Genomic DNA, 19131 nt, shown 5'->3' on the forward strand with positions numbered 1-19131 from the left:
GGGGGGAAATTTTAACATACCAATTTTATACAAATTTTTTTTTTTTTTAATTTTATTTATTTATGATAGTCACATAGAGAGAGAGAGAGAGAGAGAGAGGCAGAGACACAGGCAGAGGGAGAAGCAGGCTCCATGCACCGGGAGCCCGACGTGGGACTCGATCCGGGGTCTCCAGGATCGCGCCCCGGGCCAAAGGCAGGCGCCAAACCGCTGCGCCACCCAGGGATCCCAATTTTATACAAATTTTTAAAACAGCATTTAAAGTGCATACTGAACCCATCTTTTGGGTAAAGTAAAACTAAATAGCAAGTAACTCGATTAAGTTGTTGTTAGTTTTAAGACTGATGACCATAAAGGTAAAATAAAAGAATCTGACGAATGTGAAGTTAAAGAACATTTTGTTTATTGACAGATTAAAAACCACAACTCCAAGTAGTGCAAAATGCACCAAGGAACCCAAATACAAAGAACTGGTGTTAATACACAAAGTTTAAGCAATGCTACACTTATTTTTGGCAAAGTGCTGTATTGTTTAGTCTGTGTATAAAACTGACCATCTATGAACCAATCAGTATAAAAAATCCTATAAAAACAGAAAAAAATTTATAGACAGTGGCTCAAGAAAACAAGCTGCCATTTATGCATAGATGATGTACAGTATATAATCTAACCAAATGTCTCTTTTGAGTTTTCAAGTTGAAAAAAATTTGTGTCCAGAAATACATCAAGAAGGCACATAGTATAATAATCTACAATACTCTTCAGTCTAACTGATGCCCTGCCCTTGAAAAGCAAATGTGTTCACAACGATACTTGAGAAAAAAACCCAAGCTACCTTTTAAGAAAAATAACACACACAATTATTGATTAAAGTTCCAAACCTCTGGAGGAAAACAACCAAAAAGCAGCAATCAAAACCACTCATACACATCAAGCTTGGATACACACACATCTAACTCCCCAGGTACTGATTTGGTTTTCAGAAGTCCACCTAGAAAACAAATGCTAAAACCTCAGCACATACAGAGCAAAATGGGGGCATTTAACAATTATACAATTAAAAAATATATATAAGAAAAATTCTAAATGATACATATAAAACATCCACTGAAGCTGCCTTCCTTGAATAGTAACTTCTCCTCCCACATAAAGGATACTGCTGCAAATAGAAAAAGATCTCCTTATCTGTAGGCTTCCTAGTACCTCCTCCTCTGCCCTAAACCACTGTAACCGGTGTCATATTTCAAGTGAAATTAGTACATGGCAAGGCTGACACCACTGTATTAGGTAGGTTCTCTTAATAAAGCATTTCATATAAAATTTTAAGCATTAAAATAAGTAGATAAGGATGCCATTTATAATGCATCAACGTGACTGATGGCAGCGAAGCCATCCAAGAGAGTAGCCCAACTTTTAAAAGAATTTAACCAGTATGAATGGGCCTTATAAAAGATAATTTTAAGATAACATTACAAACATATGCTAGTATCTCCAGTACAAGGAGCAGTCTCTTTACTGATTCTAAAAACAAAAATACCTGGAAAACCTTAAACTTTCTCCACTAATCTATTTAAACTTAAATGCCTATCTTCCAGTTGGAATCCTTCATTTTTTTTTTTTTTTTGCTTTGTTTTGTTTCTACTTTAAAGAAAATCAGGATAAAGATAGATACTCTTTTTTTCCTAAGAGTATAGAAAGACAGTATCTTTCCTTGAGGGGAAAGAGAAATAGCAGAGACACTTAGCTTCAATGAAGATGTAAAGATGACAAACCAGTGCGCTACAAAGATTTGAAAAGTAAGATCAATGGGCGATGCTGAATGGCGCTCGCAAGTTTTAAGCAAACTGTCTTCTCACTGGAATCAAAGTACTGATACAACAGAGAAGGTACGTAAACAGGAGCAGTCTGCGTGGGAACTGGAAAAATGTACAGGAAATTAATGTAGAAAAAGCCTGCTGGAGTAGAAAGTCAAAAAACCCAATCGCTGTGCACCTTCTGCAAAAAATTCCCCACCCACCCAGCCATATAAATGCATTGTCACAGAGGATAAATAAAGGATGGTTCATCTTCAACTTACAGTGCAATACATAGTTGAGAAAGAAAAAGTAATAAACATAGAAAATACATTATAAAATGTTTTATTAACAAAAACACAAACTTCGAGGAACATGGTGCGTTTTAAAAGCTAAGAAACTCATTCGTGAAGCACTGCTTGTGTGCACCACATATTCCAGACTTTTTCCAAGTAACATTCTATGTTATCAGTTTAGAAACAGAGCACTAAGTTCAGAGGGGTCTTATTTCTCACTGCTTGAAGTTTTAAGAAATATGCACTAAAGCACATTGTAAACCAGTAATATTTACAACAGCAGAAATGATAATTAACTTATAATAAGTTGCATTTTGGCTATGTTTCAAAGAATACTTAACAGGTCAACATCATTCTGTTCTTATTGGTCTTGTGTCTTGCACACAGAAGCCCAACAATCTAGTGATCAAGAACTTCAAATGAATTATGTAACCGCTTCTTTCAGTTCCAACACGTGCCAATTTCAGGCAGAAACCTTGGGTATTGATACAGAAGCCAGTCTGGTATGACGGATGGCATGCTAACCCTTCAAACAAAACATCCCCAAGACAAAGTATTTGCTTTCCAGGTATAAACCATAAAAAAAACAAAAAACAAAAACAAAAACAAAACGAAACAAAAAAAACCACCAAAAAAAAAAAAAAAAGAAAAGAAAAAAGAAAACCTACTAGGTCTAGATAAAGTAAACAAAAAAAAGTCAATAACCGAGAGATGTAAATGTATTTCAGGTATCAGGAAATTTGAAAAAATAATAGTAAAAAACAAAAAAAGACTGTTGCTGTTTTATATACAAATCTGTTCATGGTGCCAAACAAATTCTCATGGCTGAACTTCTGTAGCTTGTGAGGTACTAACGACTTGCATGTAATCTATGAAAAATGAGACCCCGTGTATTCTGAGGCTTACATCCAGAAAACATTGAGCTGGTCTGTTTTCAAGGGACCAACACATGGCCCTACGACAGACACGGTGTAAAACACACACACCTTCATGAAGACTCCACCCTACCTCTCAACTCGCGTAAACACAAATAGTAACGAAAAAACTTCTAGCTCAGTTTGACAAAACTTTACAACTTGGCCCCTAATCAGAAAACAAATAAATAAAGGGGGTAGTCGAAATGGATAGGGAACAAGGAAAGGGGGATCTAGGCTCTTGTTCTGAGGAGACATTCCTGGCACTGCATCACTGCCAGTGGAAGAGCGGCCCAACTACCACCACCTAAGGATGCTGTTTGACCTCTTCTGACTCCAAACAACCCAGGCAGAAAAGAGGACAGCGCTTCACTTAAAAAAAAAAAAAAAAAAGAAAGAAAGAAAGTCTCCCATAATTCCCTGCACCGAGCTGTTACAGGGTCATTGAAAAATATAATACTTCACATAACTTATATGCTGCTTTTTTCCCTTGAAAACCTTGTGTGGCCATGAATTTATTTAATTCCGGTCGCAGAGGACGTGGAAAAAGAAGCTATTTGATGACAGAGGTGATACCACTGTTCTGTCGGCAGAATGTGCTTTGGACTGTGGATGGGTAACTTCGAGAAGAAACCGGGGAGTGCGGGTGGCTCAGGGGGACCCATCACAACTGCTAAGAATAAAGTGACTGGCTGGAGGTAAGAAAGAGACTTTTCTCCGGGTTAACTGGCCTCCGTGGGACTCGAGCCCTGAACCCTGGCCTCCTTAGCACCGGCGCTCTGGGGGCGGCTGCGGCGGGAAGACTGGCCCAGGCCCGGGGCGGCCCACACAGGGTTGGGCCCAGACAGCCCACCTCAGGTCCCCAGGCAGCCCTCACGGCGGCAAAGCTCCCTCCCCCGCTGGAGGAAACAGAGGCCAAAGTGGTTAAAGATTTTGCCTGAAGCCCCAGTTTCCAAAAAAACCCCCCAAAAGACAAAAAAAACAAAACCAAAAATGGAAACTGAGGGAAGCCAACCGGTCGCTCCTCATTCAGATGCTAGGAAGGTGTCCCCAGGAACCCCTGCTCAGCCTGGCGGCCACTTGGCAGCTCAGGCGGCGGCGTGGTCACCGCATCAGAAACACAAGGCCTACGTCTCCCCCTGGGACAGTCAGAACTAGGGGGTCACTAAAGTGCCTGGACAAGTACTTCTGCTGAATCGACAGCTGACGTGAGGTGGCGAGTGAGCCGAGCTGACAGGAAAGACTCCACACACGTTAAATAGTGGACTCACGGCTTAGTCGTAGACACACATTTTCCCACATAGAGCTTCACGGGTCTAATTGAATCCTCTGCGTGTGAGACAGCGCTCTTGCCCCACGACACTCTGTAATGTCTCTGTACCACGTCACACAGTCACGTCGGAATTACCGAATGCACTGTTCACTAACACTTAATGTACCTGAATTCCAAAATGAACTGCATGGCTAATCCGGAAAAAAACAAAAAAACAAAAACAACCAAATAAACAAACAAAAAAACCCCCATACACACAGAAATATATCAAGTTTTCTTTCAAGAGAAAGTTCAGCCATAATTCCATTGTATCTATGGCAACTATCACCTGTTAATGCTCATGTTAGTGTGTAAAAACGTATTCGTTATATACAGAAAAGATTATCAAGTACTGGTCAATAAAGTGTATGGCTGACCCTGAGAATAAATTTTTGCTCGCTCAAAATATTGATTAAGTAATACAAAATAAAATGAAATTGAAAGATGCCTATTCTCATACTTGGGAAGAAATGTCTTTAGAATGCTAACTCACGTACACCTTAATAGATTTAAAGACAATCCCCAAACACCAAACACTGTAATCGTATTGATATGTTTCCAAAAATATTCTGAAAAAGTCTACAAAAAAAAGTGAATGTTAAAAGCAAGGCATTACGTGATACACAGCGTGTAAATCTGGTTTTCAAGATAGTGTCTAAACACGTCGATAAAACTATGTGATTGGTCGTCAGTTGGCTGCAAAGAGACAGCATCTTCATTGTCCGTCCACACACGTCCACACACATATGCACAAACCACGAGAATCCCAACCAAGCTTGAAATTCTTAGTAATTGTACTGACGTGGGCAGGGCTGATGGACAGCCCAGCCACTGTGCTTGACTTGCCTAGAGTGGCAATCCCTGGTAAGATTTTGGCGACGAAGGCTATTTCTGTTCAAAGACTGTCTTTCACTATGTTCTTTTATCCACTGGGAGGGGCGAAAGCTCTTGGGTTGTTCCAGAAAAGCCGTGTGAGCAGCAAGAGCTGCCACGTAGCAATGGATGTGCTGCCCCATTTCATCTTGAGGTTCTACTCTGAAACAGAAAAACGCGGGGATGCATTAAGTAACAGAGTACGTTAGGAATGAACTTGAAAAAGTCACTTAGTGATTCAACCTGCCACAATCAATTTATTCCCGCTTCCCTGAGAGCTTAGTGTCTCCTGGCTGACACGCAAGCTTCTAGTCTGTGATCACGCTGACTGACAGTGATAGAAAGGAGAAGCCAGTTCCTCAGAGGCATGTGCCATACACTCTGCAGATATGGTTAATTCAGGAGACTCTTTTTCTAAAAGAAGTGCCTCATGTTTCGAGTGGACTTCAATCATGCGGCGAATGCACTCGGTAAGCTTTTCTGTGAGGGGAACTATCGCCGGCTGAGGGTCCGTGTGGGCCGACTGTTTTTGCAAATATAACGGATCTGGTTCTCACCATTATCCTTAAAAGGAAAAGATCTGAATTGCCCGATTTCACTGCTCAGAAAGCTGAGGCTCAGTGACGCTGAGGCCACGATCATTACGTCTCAAGACCGAGATCCTAGCACAGGCCTCTCTCCACGGACCGTGCTTACGACGCGGTGATTGCGCACGCGTGAGGCTCACTGCACCTTCTGTCTGGGGGTGAATGTTCCAGGAAACGAGCTTTAAATCTCGATTTCATAGAAATATGCCCAGGAAAATCTGTTCATTTGACAAGTGTTTTTTCTAGCTAAAACGCTACGTGCTTATGATAAAAGACAACTGTATGCCTTTGATTTCTGTCCCAACAGGGCACGCTGTGGCGTGGCGTTTGCACAGTTGTGTCACCAAGGCCTGTGGGGCACCCCCCTTAAGCTACGGCTCCACCGCATGAGGGTCCGTGTGTCCTGCGTCACCGGCGGCCTAGTGCGGACGTGTGTGCCCTCTTGGCGCGGGACGCGGAGGGTCTGAGGAGCGGCCAGGGGTACTTGCACAGCGAGGGCAGTTGCCACCCCGCCCGAGAGCACTAGAGGAAAACACTGTGCCTTTCTAAGATTTTTTTGTTTTGTTTTTAATGGTAGGATTAAGGGCGGAGGGGGTCACATTAAGAAACTAAGAGAGAGAAGTTAATACAGAGACAGCAGCTTCTGAAAGGTGGGCATTTTGAGTTTTCCTGCTCAGAGTGATTCACACGCATTACACAGTCTCAAAGGGAATATACTTACTCTGGGCCCGTGAGTCTTATAAGCAGCTTTTCCTGGCCCTACAAATGTTAAATGGTGAACTATTAAATCACTATTACGATTTAAAATGCTACTTCATTTAACTGTTAGGACATGGTTCATTTTCTGTATTAAAACTGGTTTACTATGGGTCATTAAAGGCACATGTATTAAGACTATGATAGCACATAAACCTCATAAACGATACTTACAAAGGCCAACATACAATAAAGCGCACACCCTGAAGCCCATCTGTAATTCTGAAGCACCTCACTCCTCCGTGCCCAATGACAGTATCCCGAAGGACAGGATGGAAGCAGTCTCGCTTTTTAGAGACATCGCTTATTTCCTGCTCAGAAAGTTTATTTACTCCAAAGCCATCCGAATTTTGGTTAACACCTGATCTATCTCAGTTTAGCGGGCCTTTTTTTTTTTTTTTTTTTTTAAAGGATTTGAAATCCAGAAATAAAGATGTGAAAAAAATTTTGTTATTAGAAAAAACTGATAATTTGCAGTACTTTCCTATGTTCAGAAGGAATTCATCTAAATTTAAGTATGTGCTTTGGATCCTACATATGTGGAAAAGTACATTATTTGTCTAACATTTCTACATGTCACATCAAAACATAAGATATAAAAAATGAGATATTTAAAAAATGATGATTCTGACTGCATCAAAGCTGCAAACACATAACCAGATGCAGAGTGTGGTCTTGGACTAGACACTGGTTTGGACAAATGAAGTGAAATATTCTGGACTCCGGTGCAGAGAGCGGAGTATGGTTTGGGTATAGATGAAGTGAAGTTTTACTCAGAAAAAAAAAGGTGCAGCTCATTGCCTGAAGAAGCAGGTTGCAAAACAACATATACAGTTTGATCCCATTTAGGTTAAAAAAGAGAGACAAAAAAATGACCTGGAAGGATGTGCCCTAGGGTGTTAACAGTGTTCATCTCTGGGTTGTGCAAATATGTCTTTTAAAATTTTTAAATTTTTACATATTTGCATTTTCTAATTTTCTGCAATGCATATGCACACATGCTTCTATAATAATATATATTTACAAAGCTGCTATATATATACACACCCACACTTTAAACACTGAGAAGTAAATATACAAATATCAGTAAGTTTAAAGTGACTATTAATTATGCTAAAATTCTTGAGTGGAATTCCACAGAGGTGAGATCAAAATCAGGTGGGAAGCATGTCTAAGAACTGAAGAAATTAATCTCAATCAACTATATGGCAATTTAATCAATACCACATCCAAAAAATTTTGTTTTAAACTTTTGTGGGAATGCCTGAAACACTGACCTCTTGATAAAGTGCTAAATCAAGTGCCAGTTAGAGTAACATTTCCCCACCAAAGATCTTAATTATGTATGAAGCTGGGTAATTATATAAGCAAATTGTTTTTCAACTTGGTAAAGGATAGGTTTACCCTCATAGAGGATCACAAGGTCATCTACGACATTAAGTCTACGACTTGTGAGTGCAGCAAACTCTGGTAAAGTTAAGCTAATGAGCCGCCTGGGTTTTGCTTATATTTGGCAAACAGGAGACTTGGACGATACCAGTGATCCAGTTGGTTGAGTTAGCGCCTGAACAATCTAAGAAGAGGCCCTCTGGATCACAGGACTAACTAAAGGTACACTCTGAACTGCTCCAAAGGTACTGCTTCGCCTGTACCACTGACTGACAGGTCTTTAGGGAATTAAGGTCGGGGCCAGCATCCCCGCAATACTGGAACAGCGCAGGCACATTCCACTAACATGCATCGTGACTAAGCCAGGCTTTGAGCTGATTAACATGGCCGTGAGCTTTATTTTAGCAGGTGGAAGCAATCTGGAATACACTTGCTGGATGCAGGCCACAGAACATCTGTAGGTTGGCTTTGGAGTATCGATCTTTACTGGCTGGGCACTCGCCTTGAACCTTTCAAGGCCCTCAGCCTACCTGCCATTCAAACAGAGCCTTTCAGATCAATTAGGACCCCCACATAACGAGAAAATATCACTTGGGCATGAAATCTTTCCTCTGTGAGGCAAGAAAACAACTCTCTGGGCAACATGTTTCTGTTAAACCGCCATTCTACTTCAAGATTTGTCAAGTTTTCGAGGTTAAGTGCCATTTGATGTGACCCAGCTAAGACTACCTGGAAGAAAATAAAAGTTTTATTTTAAGATATACTACTCTTGGGGCGCCTGGGTGGCTCAGTCGGTTGAGCGTCTGACTCTTGATTTCGGCTCAGGTCATGATCTCGGGGTTGTGAGATCGAGCCCTGCGTTGGGCTCTGCACCAAGCGGGGAGCCTGCTTAAGATTCTCTGTCCTTCTCCCTCTGCCCCTCCCTGCTCGCACGCGCTCTCTAAAAAAAAACAAAACAAAAAACAAAAAAAAGAAACAAAGATAGATAATATAATTCTTGTTGAATCTGATACCCCAAATAACTCAGTGTGTAAAGTGCCAGAGTTATATCCTGAGACACTTAGCAGAAATGTCAGTCACCAGCAGAGTACTATAAACCCAACCGCTTTCCATTACATAACTGGGGTCAGGTTCCAATGAATATTTTTGAAAATCGAAAATGAACATGTTTTTCCGTACCATCCACTACTTGGTACGCTGTGCACCACTATGCACATGCTTTCCCGAGTTCTCTAACAAGACTGCCATCTTCTAAAAAATTAGCTTTGAGGTGTAGTAGAAATAAATAAAATGCATGCCACACAGACTGCCTGTGGACAGGGTAAAACAGAGTTGACCCCTGAACGACCCGGAGATGGGGCACCAGCTCCTGTGCAGTTGAAAATCCACGCTTAACTTATGACTCCCCAGAAACTGAACTGCTGACTGGGAAATTTACAATGACATCGACAATCAAATAACACACATTTTGTGTGTTACAGGCATTAACTATTGTATTCTTACAATAAAGTAAGCCAGAGAAAAGAAAATATTATCAAGAAAATCATAAGGGACACAAAATACATTTATGGTGCTGCACTAGGCTTATCGAAAAATATTCTGTGTATGTAAGTAGACACATGCAGTTCAAACCCATGTTGTTCGAGGGTCACCCGCATTTATAACGTACCTGGGGCTACTTGGGTCATGATGTTCATCAGTCCCGCAGCTGGCCTCACCGACACCGGGGCAGGGGTTGTGCACAGCATAGACGGACATGCTGGGATGCTCGATGAGAAGGTTTTCCATAGGACTGGTTTCCACCTTGAGAGTGGTTAATCCACCTGCAGTAAAACACGGGGGAGGGGTGATAAACCAGCTCTCCTCCATCGGACAGGACTCAAACTGGAGCAAGCGGGAATCACTGGTATCAGCCAAGCACTCCAGAGACGCAGGCAAACAGGAAAAGACGGCAGGGTGCTCAGTACGGGACTCTTCACTGATGCCTTCTGCTTGGTCTTCTGCTGCCGAGAAACCAGGGCAAGTGTCTACATCAGAGTCCACGTTGGTGGGTTGACGTCCCACGAGAAAGACGAGTATCCCAGTGATATCACATTCGGGGCACAGAAAAAGAAGAGAGGACACTGTTAGCTGCTGTTCACATTCCTCTTTTCATTTAGGGTCAGACACAAGGCCATTTATATTCACTCATAATGATCACAAGGTAATTTCCGAGCACCTAGTGTGTGCGTACGCGTGGTGGAACAGTGCAGCAGGGGGACTACGGTGGCTCTGCGGGAAGGGTTCTGAAGACTGTTTCCATCCTGCCGAGTAAACGTGATGAGCAACGTGGGTCACTGTTCGCCCAGCACAGGATTTCATACTAAAGTGCACGTGATCGAACAGGGTAGGAAAGTTGCAAAACTGGGACATCTGACGTCAATCAATTTCATTGACTGCTCATCTGGCACAGGACGTTTCCTGCAATTTTTTAGGCAAATTCCTGCTTATTTACTTTTAAGGCTTCAAAGCCTTCAGGGTTACTGGTTTACTTATGCAAAAACTGCGACGCAAGAGTTTCCACTTCGTGGTGGTGATTAGCGGCTAAGAGTACCTTACCTATGAAGTCAACAAGAATCCATTCATCGTCTTCTTTCTCACTGAATTCTGGTTCTTGGTTGGAAGAAGTGTTGACTTCACCCACAAACATTTTATTCAGTCTCTGGAACATTGTTAAGGCAAGATTGAGACTTTGGCGGGAGGTCTTTACAGCTGAGATTTCAGAACACTGTCTTCAGTCAGCCTGATGGCACGACAGGAGATTAAAGTGCACGAGGTGCTCATTCAACTCAGGTGAGAGCCAGAAGGGTCATCATCCTTAAAATGGGGAAAGGAGGTTATTTCAAACCAGCATATATTCGTACAATATGCACGTGTGGTTTCGAAAGCCTGAACCCACACACACACACACACCCCTCAGAAGCAGGCGCACGCCTCAGCCGACAGCTACAGTCCTTCCCTTCCGGCAGGCGTCAATCACAAGGAAGGCGGTACCTCTTATTTATGAACCATTAAGAACTGAGTACTCAAGTGCAACCTGTAGACACATGTGAAAGGAGAGGGAAGGAGTCGGTTTTTTTTTTTTTTTTTTTTAACATTGGTGCTCTTAAAAGGGATAAATCTGAATTATGTAGTTCAAGCTGAAATAGAGCTTTTCTCTAAAAAGAGGAGCAAATACCAGATATTAATGGTCTTGCCACCTGATACTCAACTGCCCAGAAGCCACCAAAGGTACGGGATGACCACCACCGAAGTTTCCTTGGCTCATTGGCTCCTCTGTTTTGTTCTTCTATGTGACTGTTAGCATATCTCATTCCATTTAAAAATCCATAAGTACGGCATAATCTGGCCTAGAGACGTTTACGCTGCGGAAGGCGGAGCAGGACAGCAGCTAGACCTGGAGACCGTTCACCGGGCGGTAGCAAGCAGGACGGTGCTGTAGCCAACACGCCTGGGTTCAAGTGCCAGCTCTGTCGCTTATGTTCTATGGGACTTCGGAAGTCGTCCTACTCCATTTGGCAATAGTTCGACCTCAGGGAGGGCAGGGAAGCAGGGAGGGACAGAGGGAGCAGGAGAGAGAATCTTTAAGCTCCACACTGAGCATGGAGTCTGATGTGGGGCTCGATCTCGTGACCCTGAGATCGTGACCGGAGCTGAAATCAGGAGTCAGGTGCTCAACCGGCTGAGCACCCCCCTCCCCGCCCGGCGCCCCTGGTGAGTTCTAAGTGAGGAACTCCAGCCTCGTCTGATCTTATTCTAGAATTCCTGATTTATATAAGCATTTCTCCCCGGCTACCTGATGGGCATATGAAATCTAACACATACCAAAGAGAACTTTTAATTCCAACCCCCCCCAAACTTACATACAGTGTCCTTCTTCCCCTTTTCGTCAAGAAGCAGCAGCACCCAGTAGTTACTCAGGCCAACAAGCTACCATTACTCCTTCTGCTTCCTACTCAACCTCTCAACCAAACTTGCATCACGTCCTGTTGACTCCAGCTGCACATGTGCTTTAAATCTGCCCACTGCTTGGCCCCACTTTCAACCTAGGTGAAGCCAATCTGCTGTCCCTCTGGACTTTGCCAATCACCATCTCCCTGATCCTACTCTTGTGAAATGGGATAATCCACTTAGAAAGGCACTTGGCACAAAGTTCTCAGTCAATGTCAACTATTTTTTTTTTTAATGTCAACTATTATTCTACAAATATTTCCCAAGTCCTATTATGCATCAGGCAGAGCGCGAAGCACAGGGGAAGCAGCAGTGAATAGGGCCCTCCCACTGCAAGTGTTAACAACCCAGTATGATGAAAGTCATGGAAAAAGCACCGGGTGTTCCTCAGATCTACACAGGGAGAGGTCAGGAAGGACTCCTGCAGTAAACCGTGTTGATCTTGAGGGGTTGAGAAGATCAAGAATAGAGGAAGGGGGAGAAGGAACATATTAGAAGCCTGTAGATGTGTGAGAATATGGCACCTTCTGTATGACTTGAGATCCTGATGCATGGTCCTGACAGTAGGCTGGGGTTGATAAGCAGGAAGTGGATCCTATAGGACCTTCTAAGCCAGAAGTGAAGGGGAGGGAAAGGATTCTCTACCAGAAGCCAACAGGGGGGCAGAGGTGGGGAGGAAGGGGATGGCGGGATCACTTAGTGGAAGAGGCATCCTGTAGAAGGTACAGGTTGGGCATTCTGGACGTGCTGAATTTGGGAATCTGCAAGTCATGTACTTGGAGGTTTCTGTAGGCAGCTGGACACAGGGCTCTGGAGGGCAAGGGCATGGTCTCAGCTGGGCACCCAGGTCTGGGGGTTGCTAACACATAGTGGGTAACACAAACCCTGAGTGGATGAGACCATCCAGGGATTGTGACAACCATCTCACTATAAACGATATTCTTTCTCATGAGCATCAGTCTCGAATCCATTACTTTAGACTCGACCCTTCACTCTCCAATCATCGACTTTAGCTGCAAATGTAGTTACAATCTGCAGTGGAGGAGAGTCTTGGTTGGTTGAGTTCTCTATGTGCAAGAGGGGCTGCTACAACTGGCATCCTACTCTGAATGGGTAGTACAACAAATGTGTGTTCAAAGAAATGACAATTGTCGTTTATTTCGTGGTCATGACCCGTCATCATCAGCCTTCACTTATTCAGAGACAGTAAACAGGAAATGCTACTTGCATAACCAGTCTTCCAGAAACCCTTCTGGAGAGCAGCATGGCCAAATCATGAAGGTCAGAGCTCTAGTACAGAATGCAAATTCAGCTTTACATTCCACATAATGGAAATTGGAAGAAAAGCGGGCTTGCATAGTTTGTTTGACCTATTGTAGTGTCCTGTGTATATCCTAAAAGAGGGGCTATCCAAGGGTTGATGTAAATAAAACTTTTGAGTATACGAGCTAGAAGGGGAAAAAGAAAAGATACTTTAAAAAACTCGCCTCCATTTCTCTTAAATTATGAAGGCCTGTATTGGCCCCAAGTACAATCCGGTGTCTGCTGAGCCAGTTGAGAGCATAATCCCAATTCTCCAGAGCATGGGGCAGGCCTCAGGTCCTGCATCAGCCGGAGCTGCTGGGTGTAAAGCAGAGCACCCCACAAGAAGACACCTGCTTGTCCTGAATGAGGGCTTTGTCCCCCAACTGCAGTGCCACACGAGGGTAACTTCGGGGCCCAGGCCAGTTAAGTGGCAGCTACAAGGCAGGAAACAACGCCGGGGCCGCTGTGGCTGGGCGGCTGCAGTTCCCCAGCGGCTGCGGGTCCCTAGCACCCCTCTGGCGCTAGCTCCAGCCCCCCGTGATGGGAGCTAGCTCATGCCTAGAGTATATACAACTCTGCCTCAGGAAAGGTGTCTCTGGAGGAATGCTCCATGGGGCAGCACAAGTCGGTCTTCTTTTGGGTTCCTTTTTTTTTCCAAGATTTTACTCACTTATTCATGAGAGACACACAGAGAGAGGCAGAGACACAGGCAGAGGGAGAAGCAGGCTCCCTGCGGGGAGCCCAATGGGGGACTCACAGCACTCGATCACAGGACCCCGGGATCCCAGGACCCTGGGGTCATGCCCTGAGCCCAAGGCAGACGCTCCACCGCTGAGCCACCAGGCGTCCCTTCTTTTGGTTTCCTGAAGTCAAAGGCTGCCTGGCGATACCCCTATCTCCTGCAAGGGCAACCAACCTTGGGTGGGCAACTCTGGCCAGCTGGGCAAGGGGGGAGCTCATTCTCACCTGTCCTGAGTCATGGCTGGTATTTATAGGACCCACCTGTGAGGCCCCGTGGGAAGGACACAGCCTAGTCTTGGGGAGGGATGGAAGGGGAGTTGGCCTGGGCAGCAGCAGCAGAGGGCTCTGGCTCTCTGCCTCCCACAGGTGGCTGGAGCTGCACAGTCTAACGCTTTGAGCCTCGGTCTCGCCACTGGAAGGACGGGGCGACTCCGCTGGGTCACCTCCTGTCTCTCCCCACAGGCCTCCAGCACAGTGAAGAAGTGGGGTTGGGCTACCTATGCGAAGTTCCTCTGGTCCTGCTTTCTGTACGTGTCACAAAAGACAAGGAGCTCCTGGGGTGCCGCCAACGTGCTACAACTGCTCGGCGAGGTGGCTGCAAGGCCCCGCAGGTGAATGAGCGCTCGAAATAGGACTTGCTATGACCCCAAATCGGAATTTTCAATTTTAGTTAATTTGAATCCATTTAAAATTCAAATTTGAAAGTCGACTAGTTGAGCCAATTTTTGGAAAGTTTCAGGTATGAACTTCTGAACAACTGATTAAGTATTTCCAATGACAGTTTTACATATGAATTAAGATGGGATGTGTTTACACCGGAGTATATTTCCAAAGACTGAGTGCCCCCTCAAAAAAATGTAAAATATCTCAGTAATTTTGATATTAATTATACGTTTAAATAAGTAGTGATCTTGGATATATCAGGATACATAAAGTATATTAATGAAATTAATGTCACACATTTTTCTCTTTTAATGTGGCTACTAGAAAACCTAAACATGCATATGACTCACACTACGTATTGCTATTGGATGGTACGATCCTAGAAAAATCTCTCTAAAATCTTGATAGCCTAGCCTCCCAGTTACCCAGGGCCTGGCCCTACCCAGTCACTGTCATCTGTCACCTTCGCTCCTGCCCAGGAATGGAGGCTCTTGGTGGGGCTGCCTTTATGCAGGGCTGTAGGCTTAGGGCAGAACTTCAGACTTCACATCTCACTACATGTCACAGACATTTTTTTCTTGATTTTTTAAAAGTAAACTCTACTCCCCACAACGAGGAGCCCGAACGCACCCCCGAGATCAAGAGGCTCACGCTCTACTGACTGAGCCCGCCCGCCAGGTGCCCCCTGTCATGGCCTTTTCAGTAATTACAACTCCAGGGCAATGATAAAACTAGAGCGAAAATCCCAGGCAAAGCATGTGTCCTAAGAGGGCAAATTTACAAATACAGTTCTGGAATTTAGCGAAGGGGCAAAGACCCCGGCTGTTGTTGGGGCATCCGCCCTCCACAGTGACTGACCATCCTCGGCCAACGGCCAACCCACCCGCAGTCTCACCCCAGTAGAGAAAAGAAACAAAGTATCTGGGCCCCCGCATTTCTAGAAGGCAGCTTTGTCCCTGTTCTGGCTCAAAATGGCTCAAAATACCTCCCTCACTCACAAAAAGAGTCTTTTTCATTGTAAAATAAACAAAACTATACTATAAAAATAGTTGAGAAAGTAAATGGGGGAGAATAATTATTTCACTGCCTTGCTGCAATCACTGTTAGCATTTTATGCATTTTCTTCCAGATTTTTATTCTCCGTGTAAGGTTTCTTTTTATCACGAAGTCTAGTGAATGCACCATACCGTATCCTACTTTGTTACTTAACATTTTATCATTACTGTTTTTCATATTATTACATGAGCTAGAAATGCTCGGTGGGCAGAGGGAGGTGGCTAAATTTAATACTTGGGCGGGGGGGGGGGGAAGGATATTCTAGTTCGAGAATTTGGAAAAGGCATGGCTAGTCTATAAGAACTTGTTAGTATAATTTATGTCGTTTTTGAGACAAACAACCAACAGGCAGTGTGGCTCTGGAGTTTACCCTGCTATACTGGGAATCTTGGCTTTGCCACTTGCAGCTTTGGGGAACTTAAGATTTTTAGTAACCTTCTGGTGCCTCAGTTTTTTCATCTCTAAAATGGGGATCAGAGGGCCAAGGTGAGGATTGTGTATCCCTCAGAATAGTGCCTGACACATTACAGGCAGCCAGTAAATTTTAACTCAGAGTATTAAATATAACTTGGAATACTTAAGTCCATTCCAAGCCTGCTGTGTGACTGACTGTAGGCCATTTAGCATCTTTGGGTCCAAATGTCTGTATCTGCAAAATGTTTAAATAACAACTAGACCTATAATCTGCTGAAGACTTGTATGTGACAGTGAGTTGAGGTACTTACTTGTCATGTTTTACTAATAGGAAACTGAGGCTCAGAAATTAAGTAACTTGCTCGAAAGTGACAGAGCCGGTCAGGTGCGTAGCCAGCATCCCAGCATAAATCTGGGCGGTTCCAAGTGTCTTGCTTTCCCTGCACACGATTGCTCAGGCTCCTTTTCAGCCTCAGCTCTGGGTCTATGAACTTCAAAGAACAGTGCTTTTCAGTTAGTCTTGGCTGCCAGTAGGCGGCTCCAAAAACAACATTTTTAAATCAAAAAAAAAAAAAAAGCCAAGCCTACAACTTTGATGATCTAACTTCGAACTGTGTGTACAGTTGTGGCTTCTTGATAGTTTCGAAATATCAGGTGGCTGAACTAACACATCTTCACTGAAAAGCAGCCTCAAAATGTTTTTTCTCTTTATAGTCTACCCTATTTTAGAAAAATAAATATGCTGGTTCCGGTAATTTCAAACTGATTGTAAACTGCAGAAAAACCAAGCCAAGAAAGTTGTCTTTGCTTGTTCCGCTTCTACTCAGACTGTTCAACTGGTCTCACGGGGTTTTTCTCCCAGAGACCCAGCACTGTCTGCCCCGAAGGACGAATGACAATGGACAAAAGACAGCCGTGAGTGGGAATTCCTAGCCTCTTAACCTTACATTTTTAAAGCAGGACCATTCCCAAGAGAAATATGAGGGAACAATTGAGTGAGCAAGCTTCCACAGAGAAGAACAAAAGAGAGGATGAAAAAAGCAGAAGAGATCTTGGTCACATAAACTACGGAGGTCCCGGTTCCGGCTTAGGGCCCTTAAAAATCATGCTGCCAGTTGAGAATGATAGTGGCTGTGACTTAAAATCAAATGCTTCCCAGGGATTCTCACATTTGCAATGAACAAGGCATTTCAATGACCAATCAGATGATTTCAGGATCTTGGGGGAACCTCATTATTCCTGCTCAAGGACCCCATGGGTCGCTTTCTCCTCCCCTTTTCCAAAAGCACTCTGCATTTAGAAAAGGCCCATTTAGCAACCAATGCCCCATACCTGGGAGTTGCAGATGGAACAGGCTCTTCCTTCGCCTACCCTAAACTGGAATTAACACAGGAGAGGATGGGGAGAGGCAGTTGGGAAGGTCACTAGGGAACGAGGCATGCCCACGTAAAAGCCATCTGCACCCCTTTCCTCTCAATGGGCTGTGTGGCCTCCAGCGAAGGACTTACAGCCCCCGGGCCTCGGGTCCCTAACCGCGGGCTAGGACTGGCTGTCCCGGGCCTCGGGTCTCTAACCGCAGGACGGTACCAGCTGCTGAGCTCTCGGCGGTGGTCGGCGGCAGGGGTCACAGGGCCGGGGGTGCGACCCGCGGGCGAGGCCGGTCCCCGCACAGGTGCGGCAGCCCGGGGGCCGGGGGGCTCGGGGCCTGCGCGCGGGCGGACACCCCTCGCCCTGAGGTCCCGCGGAGGGGGGCGGGCGCGTCGGCCCCGGAGGCCGGGGAGTGGGGTGCGGGGCGCGGGGCGCGGGGCCGAGGCCGGAGCCAGGCCAACGGCCGAGGGCAGGGGGCGGGGGGCGGGGGGGGGGCGCAGGTCCCGCCGCGGGCACGGAAAGCGGCGGGGTTCGGGGAGGACGCGGCCGCGCGGCCCCCGCCCCCGCCCCCCGCACTTACGTGGGCCCGGCCGGCGGGGCGGGGCGGGTCGGGTCGGGTCGGGTCGGGGTCGGGCCGGGGCCGGGCGGCTGTGCGGGTGCTGCACCCCGGGCCGCCGGCCGCCCGCTCGCTCCTTTTGTTGTTGTGCTGCGCTCGGAACAGCTGATCGCCGCGCGCCCCGCCCCGCCCCTCCCCGCCCCTCCCCTCCCCGCCCCTCCCCGCGGGGCGCGCCAGCCGGGCCCCACCAATCGGCGGCGCGGGGGCCCCGGGGCCGTCCTGCCACAGGTTGTCACCAACGCACGTGACCTGGCGCCCGGCCCGGCGACGCGCTCGAGTTAGAAACAAGCCCGGGCAACAAAGCCGGGCGCCGAGGGGCGAGCGGAAGGGAGGGGAGGGGGGGAGCGGGGGGGAGGGGAGGGGAGGGGAGGGGGCGGCCCGGCGGGAGCACCCACGGGAACCCGCAGAGGCGCGAGCTACAGCCCCGACCTCCGCGACCCGCGCGACCCCCGCGACCCTGTGCCCCAGGCAGGGCGGGGTGGGGGTGGGGGTGGGGTGGGCCCAGAGGGACGGAAGCCGTTTCTTCTGCGGAGGAGCATCCAGGCCGTTGCGAGGGATGGAGGCCCGAGACCCCGGGGGGCCGTGCACGCCCGTGTAGGGGCGAAGCCTTCCCCGTGGCCCCGCAGACGCCGGTCCCGTCCTTGGCGTCCTGGGAAACCAAGTGTGGCTCCAGGTGGGGGCGGGGGCGGCCCGCGGAACCTCCCCTCGAGCCAGGCCCATCCCCCTGGGCCCCTGTGCTAACCCCTGTGCTAACCGACCCGGGGCAGGGGTCCCTGGCCGGGGTGTGTGTGTGTGTGTGTGTGTGTGTGTGTTCCCACCAGTGTGTGTGTTCCCGCTGTGTGTGTGTGTCTGTGTGTTCCTGCTGTGTGTGTGTTCCCACTGTGTGTGTGTGTTCCCGCTGTGTGTGTCTGTGTGTTCCCGCTGTGTGTGTGTGTTCCTGCTGTGTGTGTGTTCCCGCTGTGTGTTCCCGCTGTGTGTGTGTTCCTGCTGTGTGTGTGTTCCCGCTGTGTGTGTCTGTGTGTTCCCGCTGTGTGTGTGTTCCCGCTGTGTGTGTGTTC

General features: G+C 46.5%; 1 protein-coding gene across 6 annotated transcripts; it reads right to left on the reverse strand.

The window, feature by feature from the left end:
• Positions 1-381: 381 nt before the first annotated feature.
• TP53INP1 (tumor protein p53 inducible nuclear protein 1) lies at positions 382-18091 on the reverse strand. Of its 6 annotated transcripts, none has more exons than XM_038579799.1 (6): positions 17422-17732; positions 16401-16580; positions 10873-10996; positions 10519-10776; positions 9590-9947; positions 5101-5350 (listed from the first exon to the last, which is right to left on the reverse strand). In XM_038579799.1, exons 4-6 carry the CDS (start codon positions 10628-10630, stop codon positions 5101-5103), a joined length of 720 nt encoding a protein of 239 aa, XP_038435727.1. In that variant the 5' UTR covers positions 10631-10776; positions 10873-10996; positions 16401-16580; positions 17422-17732. The 6 variants fall into 6 exon arrangements, with proteins under 6 accessions (XP_038435731.1, XP_038435727.1, XP_038435729.1 ...); XM_038579804.1 differs by lacking the exon at positions 10873-10996 and adding an exon at positions 6497-6534 and having other exon boundaries at positions 5216-5350; positions 17422-17727; XM_038579803.1 differs by lacking the exon at positions 10873-10996 and having other exon boundaries at positions 382-5350; positions 17422-17720.
• Between the last annotated feature and the right edge of the window lie 1040 nt (positions 18092-19131).

This window comes from Canis lupus, chromosome 29, assembly GCF_011100685.1.
Source record: "Canis lupus familiaris isolate Mischka breed German Shepherd chromosome 29, alternate assembly UU_Cfam_GSD_1.0, whole genome shotgun sequence".
Classification (NCBI taxonomy): domain Eukaryota; kingdom Metazoa; phylum Chordata; class Mammalia; order Carnivora; family Canidae; genus Canis; species Canis lupus.